The 10,290-nt window shown below is 38.7% G+C and overlaps 1 protein-coding gene across 1 annotated transcript in view; it reads right to left on the minus strand.

Annotated features, from left to right (window-relative positions):
• Positions 1 to 7,935: 7,935 nt before the first annotated feature.
• The window catches only part of mpnd (MPN domain containing), an 11,095-nt gene continuing 8,740 nt past the window's right edge, over positions 7,936 to 10,290 (minus strand). The window contains exons 10-13 of the mRNA XM_055015608.1: positions 9,382 to 9,452; positions 9,180 to 9,269; positions 9,006 to 9,098; positions 7,936 to 8,926 (exon numbers count right to left, since the gene is read on the minus strand). Of these exons, the coding sequence (XP_054871583.1) occupies positions 8,840 to 8,926; positions 9,006 to 9,098; positions 9,180 to 9,269; positions 9,382 to 9,452 (341 nt within the window). The 3' untranslated portion in view covers positions 7,936 to 8,839. The remainder of the gene's footprint in view (positions 8,927 to 9,005; positions 9,099 to 9,179; positions 9,270 to 9,381; positions 9,453 to 10,290) is intronic.

The raw sequence follows: 10,290 nt of genomic DNA on the forward strand, positions 1-10,290 counted from the left end.
AAGATAATCAATACGAAAAAAAACCTCTTCCTGTTCACCTCTTAAAACCCAAAAACACACTGCAGCAGCACCCTAAACTAAAACTACCAATGGGTTCCCTGTTTTCCTTTGTGAACAATTCAAAGGTCCCTCTCTATCTCCCCACACATCCACCAACCACTGGAACACATCTCCAAAGTTCTGCCAGGCCAGTTCAGCTTCCCCTCACAAGAAGTGCTGCCACCTGCCAGATGAAGGAGCCTTTTGAGAGGCAGCTGGCATCGTGATTGGACTGTACTTTGATCTGTTCCAATCCAGCTTCAGCTCCAGAGACGGCAGGCGGGACGAGTCAACGGAGGCCTGGTGGACGAAGACATGCAGCTGAGTACAATCCAGAAAACAACAGAGGAGGAGTGCAGCAGCCCAGAGCCAGAACAACCAGAGTAGCATCGTATGTCCATCCATCCATTATCTATACACCGCTTAATCCTCACTAAGGTCGTGGGGGGGGGGGGCTGGAGTCTATCCCAGCTGACTCAGGTGAAGGCAGGGGACACCCTAGACAGGTCACCAGTCTGTCACAGGGCTACATACAGAGACAAACAATCACTCTCACATTCACACCTACGGGCAATTTAGAATGATCAATTAACCTCAGCATATTTTTGGACTGTGGGAGGAAGCCGGAGTACCCGGAGAAAACCCACGCATGCACAGGGAGAACATGCAAACTCCATGCAGAAAGATCCCGGGAAAGCCGGGACGCGAACCAGGGATCTTCTCGCTGCAAGGTGAAAGTGCTAACCACTACACCACTGTGCAGCCCTAGCATCGTATGTCTCTTAGAAAACATCATAGTATAGCCTTTGGTATGAAAAAACGACATCATATACATCGTAGATTGTACAAATAACAAGTCAAAGGAAAGAGACATACATTGTAGAATTGTAGTAATTGTGGGCTGACTGATTTACTGATTATCAGTATTTTATTTTTTACTGATTTACGGTAATAAATACATTTTAAAATGGTGCTACTTTGGCTCTGAACCTTTGTCTACCTGTGGTCGCTCTGTCTTCTGGAGTGATTTGATTGGTTATACATCACAAATAAAACTCCGTTAACATCTGTAAACAAAACAAAAACCTATCAACAAATTTTCTGTTAGAGTTTGTGTTCTTCTAAGTTTAACTCCAAGATTTTAAATACTTTCATTTACTGCAAATGAATATCTACTCCAAATGTCTCACTAATAATCATTATCAGCCTTAAAAACCCATAAAACACCCCTTTATACTGGACCACACTTAGTACAGTCCGGTTCCCCCTTCAATAAATCTGCTTGGAATCTTCCACTTCCTGTTTGTCAAAGTGGCCTTCTACCTGGACAGGTTTTGTTGGAGCTCATGCAACAAACATTTTGGGTAACTGCACTTTAATATGGATGGATGACACTGAATTAGAGTCTGTTTTAATGAGACTGAGTTAAGTTGTGTAGCTGTCATTAAATAGGAAATTATTTCTCAGAATTCACAGAGAAAAGTCTGAAATGTTTGCTAGGTTAGCACATGTTCTTTGGCTCAGCTAAAGCTAACTCTCTCCAATTTCTGGATCTCTTGAGTTGCTTGTTGTTAAAATATCTTGCTGGAGGTGCTGAAGCTCAGCAAGTCTGAGATGTTTGTTCAAAATCACCTCATTCTCAAGTCTGATCTGAACTGTCCTCTTTTGTTAGAACTTTCCCTAAACTTAGGAGTTAATGACAGAGCAGCACATCCAGACTCAGTCTCATTTATGTAGAGATTAAACTTCAGTGTCATTCATTGATGTTAAAGTGCAGTTCTTCAAATGTTTGTTGCACATGCTCCCGACCAAACCAGTCCAGGTGGAAGACGATGTGAAGAGAAAGCTCCAGAGGATGAATATCACACATTTAGGTTGGAAATAAATGTCCTTTAATTAGACATTGTCATGCAAAAGTTGGATTTCCCTTTAATGATGTTCAAATCTTTGTTGAGTGTTTTGTTGATGTTGGTTTCTAAATGTTTTCTGACACTCGGCCCCAAAGATTAAAACCTTTTATGGCTCACAAGCTGCAACAATTCACACATTATCAACTATCTTTCTGACTAAACTAAGATAAAAAGTGAAAAACTGCCTGATTCCTGCATCATGAATGTAAATCTTTTTGGTTTTTATGACAGTAAACTGAATATATTTGGGTTTGACATTTTATAAACCAAAACAAGAAATGAATTACTGGAGAAAACAACAGATTAATGGTCAAAGAAAATGTGTTTTCCAACATATATGGCCGAATTACTCCAACATTACAAGATACATACAATTTAAATTCTATTTTATTTATATAGCGCCAGTTACAGGTCAAATTGTCTCGACGCTTTATTTTTATATTTTTTTTGTCATACTTAAAATATGACAAAGTAAGAAATTTAAAGCTCCTGAATAATCCAATTTATTATTTGGTTTTTAAGAGATTAATTGACAATTAAAATAACTTTCTCCACTAAAACTAATAATGAGGTCAAATAGAAGGAAGAGTTTTAAATACTGCAGTCCCACGACGACAAGAATAAAGTTTGTCAAGAAAAAGTAAATCTGCTGGTGGATTCCATTAAAGTCCTAATAAATGATAATAAAGTGTGATACTAAAGGTTTGTGGTGCTAAAAATGTCCAAGTAAAGATATGAAGTTGAATATGTGGATGGAGGTTGATAAAAGTTGACGTCCCTTCATTTCTCTGGAGCGACTCCATGGATTTTCTGGATGGTGGTTAAAGACCTGCTCTTCTAGTGGTCTTCCTTCCAGTGGCTGTAAAAAGTCAGTCCATCCTGGCCGACTTCAACACCTCTTCATGACAAGTTGTTGTGCCTCAGACCTGGTGGAAACTCCAGAAACTGGGGAAAACCTGTGGAGACTCGAAGAACTCGTGGCGACTCGAAGAACTCGTTGGGCGGGGGAAGGTGTGGTGGGTGGTGGGGGTAGGTGGGGGTGTAGAGGGGGGAGGCCGCCACCCACCTCCCTGCCCACTCTCCGCCCTGACTCCACCCAGACTCCGCCTTGGCTCCACCCATGTGGTCACTTGAGGAACTACGATGTCAAAGGGACGACGAAATTATTTCTTTTTATCTGATCTGTAGCTCAGTGAGTTAAGGATTTGCCTGTGGAGCTGCAGGTCACCGGTTCAAGACCAGACACTTCTTAAGTTTTTCTCAAAATCCTGGCAAAGACAAAGAAAGAAAAGTGCCAGTGGTGGGTCTTGAACCTGCGACCTTCCACTTGGTAGTCCATCCTCTTATCCCCCTGAGCTACTCGCTCAGATACTAATTCTTCTTTTTTTTGCGCATTTATCATCTATTTTTTGTCGTTTTCGAGTTTTTTTTTAACTCGGTTCTCGACTCCACCGTTTTTCTCAGGAGGTTGGACTTCAGCCTTTGTGCTGGAGGGTGGAACCCTCACTTCCAAGACTTTCCAAGCCTCCACACCTCTCGAGTCCTCAGGACCTGAGCTTTCACACAGTCTGAGGGCTGAAATTTTCTAAGTCCCCCAGCAGTTCTCTGTTAGTTTGACCCTTCAGACAGTCCAAGGACTGAAATCTTAAAAGTTTCTCAGTACTTCTCTGTTAGTTTGAACCTTCAGACAGTCTGAGGACTGAAATTTTAGAAGTTTCTCAGTACTTCTCTGTTAGTTTGAACCTTCAGACACTCTGACGACTGAAATCTTAAAAGTTTCTCAGTACTTCTCTGTTAGTTTGAACTTTCTGGTTAACAGAAGCCTTAAAACTTGTGACCATGAGTCTTGATTTCACATTTAGACCATCCATCTGAGTTCTTCTCAGACCTTCACCTGTGGGTTTTTTAGAAATCCTCAACAAACTTTGATTCTCTTCACTGAACAGTAAAGTTTGTGGAGATCAGAAGGTAACATTAGTTTGATCGATGCCTTCAACTACTAGTAGACTTTATCTGGAAAGCAGTTTTCTGAAATGAGTTCTTAGTAAATCTGTCCACAATCAAACCAAGAACATAGAAAGAGGAAATGTTTGAAGAAACAGCTTGATGTTTTCATTTCAGACTAGAAAACGCTTTAAGACCTTTTTTGCTCTTTTTCATCCTTTTATTGTCTCTTCTGTTTAATTTGATCTTCTAAAGTGTAACTGGTGTCTTTTCAAATGTTTTGTCTTTAGTTTGCTTCTTCTTAAATGTTTAATTTTGCTCTTTTCTCACCTTTTATTCTTTTCTAATGTCTGATTTGATTTTGAAATATTTTGTCTTTTTAATGTTTAATTGTTGTTTTTTCAAATGTTTTATTGGCTTGTTTGAAAAATTCCTTTTTCTTCCTAATGTTTAATTTTTTGATTAAATCTTTGTTAAGGTTTTTCTTTTTAATTGTTTTACCACCTTTTAATGTTTACTTTTCTTTTGAAATGCTTCATTGTATTTTCTGTTGAATTCCTATTTAAAGTTTTATTGTCTTTAAGATTTAATTTTTGAGTTAAATATTTAATTTTTTAATTAAATATTTTGTCTTTTTAAAGGTTTAATATTCTAGTTAAATGTTTTGTATTTTTTAAAAATGATTAATATTCTTCTTAATTGTATTTTTTAAATGTTTAATTATCTAAAATATTTCATCTTTAATGTTTAATATTTTTTGTTAAAAACATTTGTTTAATTTCATAATTACATGTTTTGTATCTTCTGTTTATCTAATTAAATATTTTGTCTCTTTAATATAATTTGATTGTATTTAATGTTTAATTTTCTTAAAAGTTTTATTGTATTAAATGTTTTTTCCTTTGATTTAATTGCTTTTTTAAATGCAATTTATTTCTTTAATCTTTTTTTGTCAAGATTTAAACTCCAACCTTAAAAATGAAATAAACCCTTAAATCACAACGAAAATTCTTCTGTTGTCACAATCATGAGTTAGTCAATTATTCACTTTATCAATTCAACTTTATTTGTTTAGCACCTTTCACACAGATGACAAAACTAAACAAGCAAAGAGAAAAAACTACACTAAAACTATGATTAAAACTTAAAAACATATTTAAAAAAAAAAAAAAAAAAGATTTAACATGGTAATAAAATCTGTTGTGTCCAGGGGATGGAGGGAGTTTATTGAAGTCTTCTTGGGCTCACATGGGAAATCATTTAAAATATAAACTTGATATTCAGTCCAAGGAAACGGAAAACTGCAGAGCGACAGAAGAATCAACAATATCTCCTGTTTTCTCCTTTAATGAGTCGACACTTCTTGTGCTTTCAGACCAAAGAACTACAGACTCTTCACAGCCTGCTCAAACTCTTGGTACAGGACCTCACCACACGGGTCAAGAAGGTTTCCTTCTCATTTCTACTCTGAAGCTCACCTTCTCCTGCTCAAACTGCTGACAAATGTTTCTGCTGCTCTAAAGTCTGCTCTCCAGAACTTCCTAAAAACTCTCAAAGTCTCTTCTGCTGCAGGTTGCTTTGTAGAACTGTTCCAGAAAACCTCACTAAACCACATGGAGGGGCCTCAAGATAGTCGTCCAAATGAAACTGTACAAAAACCAAACTAGCACAAGCCAAACGCTAAAGTCTCCTGCAGCCTACCAGAGAACCTCTGAGAACAGAGAATCAGGACAGGAACGCTTACCTTCTGGACAACCAACGCTGGTTCTCAAACAAGAATACAGAATATGTCTGACCAAACACCTCTAAAGACTCACTACAGCCAAGATAAAGACACAACTCAGCTGTACCAAATCCACTAATCACTGCACACATTAGCACCATGTGCTAACTGTGGCTAAAGAACCACATTTACCAAGACAACTATCCAGTACAAAGCCCTAAAACACACCAAGAAACACATTAAAGACGATTTTACTGCTGGAAGCTGCAAGCCAAACCCGGTTCAGTGGTGAAGAGAAACAGAGGAAATGTTTGTCTGCAGCTAAACAAAGCAGGAAGACACTGAGCTGCTCAGGTGTTCCTGATAATACCAAGCAGCCACCTGGACAGCCAATAGGAACACAGCTTCCTGGAAGTCCAGAGGGTTGGGTTAGTGAAGGAAATTTAGTTTAAAGTTGAAGCAGAAAGTTAACAAAGAAAGTTGAAAACCACCTTCTGATACCTGAAATCTCTGAGTTTTCACACAAAGAACACCTGAACATGTCAAACTGGTTCCATAGTAGAACCATCATTGTAAAAATGTCATAGTATGGTGTGTTGCTCAAAAAACATTAGGACCCGGCTGTCAGGGGACAAACATGTAAGAAACATGAGAACAGAGAGAAGCCAACCACTAGGTCACAGTTTATCATCCCCCAGTCATCTCCTGATAACTCCGTGTTAATAAAGCACTTAAAGCTTTAAGTATGGCTAAATGCTTTTTTCAAAATTAAATATATCACTCCTTAGGTGGTAGTGGCCCCACGTTCAGTAAAGTTGGAAAGATATTCACAGATTCGGACTTCCAGCATCAATAACTCATTAGATACAGGTTGTCAAAACATAAACCGTGCCTCTTTCCCATTGTTGCAAGGCAGACAATGTGCTACAAGCCCAGTTTTATCAAAAGTAGCTGTCTTTCAAGCTACAGGAATAACATTGGTGTCTACGGAGTGAACAGGGTCCATCTGCAATTTGCAAAACCGCTGCAACAGTAAAGAGAGACAAATATTCAATAACTTCACTCTTATACATTGTAGTGTCACTAAAATCACTGCAGCCTTCAACTGGCTCCTGTTGACAAAGTGTTTTAACAGAAATGTAAATGCTGTAATTTGATTCTTTTAATGAACCATGTAACTTGAATGGATGTGATGCTGGTGTGACCACAGTGCAAACATCTGATATTGTTCACAGTGGTCCAAGGGATGCTCAGGGAGTTTGTGTGTTTGCTCAGACTCAGGAAAAATTAGAGGGAACATTGCTGTGCAGTATCATTTAAGTGTCAAATAATGGATAACGCCTTTCAAAAACTGCATTCTTTCCTCTTATAAATGACCAAAAACAAATACCACGATGGCCTGTTGATATACCAAAAATATTAGCTGATAAGATGCCTACCAGTCTGCAGAAGCATGATAACAAACCACACTGCAAGAATTACACAAATTTCTAAAGGAAAAAAAAAGTGTGAAAACTTTGAATCCAATAGAACACCTTTGAGGTACTTTAATAAGACTTAGATCAACAAACACCTCCAGGAAAGACCAACTGAAAAAATAGTCTCTGAAGAATAGCCGAACATTGGCACAGGTATCCTTAATACTGAGAAGGACTGATGTTTGTTGCATCACGTTCCTATTGTGGGGCCTGTATTTTTATTACAGTAAACAATGTTGATAGTGTTAGTTTATAATTTTGCAAAAGAGCAAATGCCCAAATTCTCAAATTGGAAGCAATACAGAGACTATAAAGTGTTACAGTTTTGGTTCATTTGACATTATTATTCACTTCTGTTGTATATTTTTTATATTCTGAGTATATTTTTTACTCTGCCAAGAAATGCAGCGGAGTTATGTGATGATCGGTGTAGGTTTGTCTGTCTCTCTGTTAGCAGCATTACTCTAAAACAGACCGACGGATTTGGATGAAATTTTCAGGGAAGGTCAGAAATGACTCAAGGACCAAGTGATTAGACTCTGGCAGTGATGCAGCTTATAGTCTGGATCCATGGATTTGTTAAAGATTTCTGTATCATTGCCAGATAGCAATGATACAGCATGGCATCACTTTAACCATGACAAGAAGTGAACACTATGTCGGCCGCCTGCTGACGATCACATGACTGTGATCCTACTACAAATCCACCACTGCAAATCACGAATACTTTAAAGATTTTATCCATTGGAAATGATACAACAACTAAGCAGCCTTGGCGGAGTAGTGTGCTCTCTGAATGCTTTTCTTGTTGAATAATGTGAACAAATAACAGACAGTCATGTTTAAATAGTTCCAGTGTGTATATTTTAATGCTTTGTGGATCATCGATCAGCAGGCTTAAGGCATTGCTCTGTCTTCATACATGTATATCACACAATCTACACTTAGTAATAAATACAGTACAGGTAAAGAGGAAGCAAATATGTGTCCCAACCAAGAAGACTCGTGTCACATGACCTGACGGGGAGACAGTAGACAGGCACATTCACAACACAGCGCACGCACGCACGCACGCACACGCACACGCACACACACACACACACACACACACACCTGGTTCATTAGACTGGTGGTGGATTTAAAAAAATGTACTTACTTGGCACAGTGGGTTTACTTGCACCGCACCGCAACCCAACACAAACTTTCACCTACTGCAGAGTACAGTTTAGGTCAAACACAGGCAGCTTTCCGTGCCTTGCTAATGTACAGTAGTAACAGTTGCACTACTTGTTTTTCCCCAACCACTGCTCCATTGGTTTTGTCTATAAAGGCAATTACAAGACATTAAAGTTTACATTGTACATATCTGGCAATATCTGCTCACACAACAGGATACTGGTACAGATAGGCACATAGGTCCACGTGTAAAAGGTGAGAGGCCAGTCAGGAAGGCTGATTCTCTAATGGTTCAATGTAATATCCTATAAAATATGTTTGGTTTTGGGTTTCATTTGTATGTTTTCATCGTAGACAAATACAACATCCAGCTGCTATCACAAATTTAGCACCTCCAGAGTCACTCAAGTGTGTTTTAACTCACAACAATGCAAAATTACTCAAGCATCAGGGCATTCAAGGCATCTTTTTTGGAAGCAACATTGTGTACGCCTGTCACACTGGTCCTGTTAGCTCTGCAAAGAAGGTGTCTGAAATCGAGACGGAGGCCACATGCAGAGCAGACACGCTCAGTGCATGTTGCACAGCTGACTGTAGATGTGCTCTAAGATCTGAGAGTAGGCCTGGTCTTTGGGCGCATGGCAACTCAGAGAGCCCTGAGGAGGAAGACAAGTGAGGTTAGCTACTCAGTATCTGTTCAGATATAAAATATTAGTTGTCTTTAAGTCATCCTACCTTTATCTTGTCCATCATGGTCGTATCAGGACACCAGTACTGGTTGAACTGCACGAGGTCAGGAGCTGCTCTGTAGTAGTCGACCAGCAGCATCTGTGGAGGGATTGAAAATACAGTGTTTATGAATATGCACCATATAGATTTAGTATTTTTATTCAACTGAAGCTGCAGTACCATCTCATTAAGAACATCACTGGTGAGAAAGTTGTCCTGTACGTAGGTGACCTCCACAGCCACTGGGATACCGTAGTCATTGGGCCGTTGCTGCACAAAGAAAGACGATGTTTAGCAGAAACCTGAGCACAAATGTCTGTCTAAATGAACAATATTAGGAAAAAATGCCATGAAAGAAGTAGATGAGTAGTTACATCCTCACCTCAGGTGGTGGTACGACCCAGAATGGAGTTATTGTAGATGCCACGCCTTGATTTCCGTGATAATATGGACCTGAAAAAGGAAAGAGTTGTAAGGAAAACCGATGTTCTTCTATGAGGATGCCTTCACATGCCTCGCAAATTCCAAAAGTACAGGTTATTCCTGATTTGAAAGATATGAATTATGATTAAGGTGCAGTTTGGCTCAGTAGAGATTCTTTACAAATCTTTAATCCTTTCATCGCTGCACACCTACACAAGACTCTTCTTCATCACTTCTTTATAATAATGAGCAACATGAAAAACTCGTTTCCTCTTGACGTCACAGATTTCTTACTGAGAAACACAGCAACACACTGGCTTTGTAGCTGTGATCTGACAAGTGGAAAATAAACTGCAGGTCTTTTGTCCCTGCAGCATCGAGACTCTTTAATCATGAGTATCCACCTGTTTATAGCTGACTTAATGGGAACTCTGTTAATTTATTCTCAAGGATTTCACATTACCTCTGACTGCAACACTGTCTGCACTACTCATCACCTACTTATTAACTGCACCTCAACTGCTTTAGGCTGTTATGCCTTATAAGGGACACACAACCTTGGTCTCAAACATGTATTTTCTGTTGGTTTTATTATGTTTTAACAATTCCCCCCCCCCCATCATTCCATTGCAAATGATGTCTTTCAGGAGGGTCAGGCCTGTGCAACCTTTGGGTCACTATTTCTGACACTGATCAATAAACTAAATCGATGTACAATTCAAATGTATTCATTTTCAGTTCAGAATGTTCCATTAGCACAAATATGAGGTTAACAATAATGCCAAAACCTCAGGGATGGAGTCATTTTAAAAATATAAGGCAAGAAATTAATAAAAAGATAAAATGAAAAAGAAAATGGCAGCAAAGA

Source organism: Amphiprion ocellaris, chromosome 2 (genome assembly GCF_022539595.1).
Source record: "Amphiprion ocellaris isolate individual 3 ecotype Okinawa chromosome 2, ASM2253959v1, whole genome shotgun sequence".
NCBI lineage: Eukaryota > Metazoa > Chordata > Actinopteri > Pomacentridae > Amphiprion > Amphiprion ocellaris.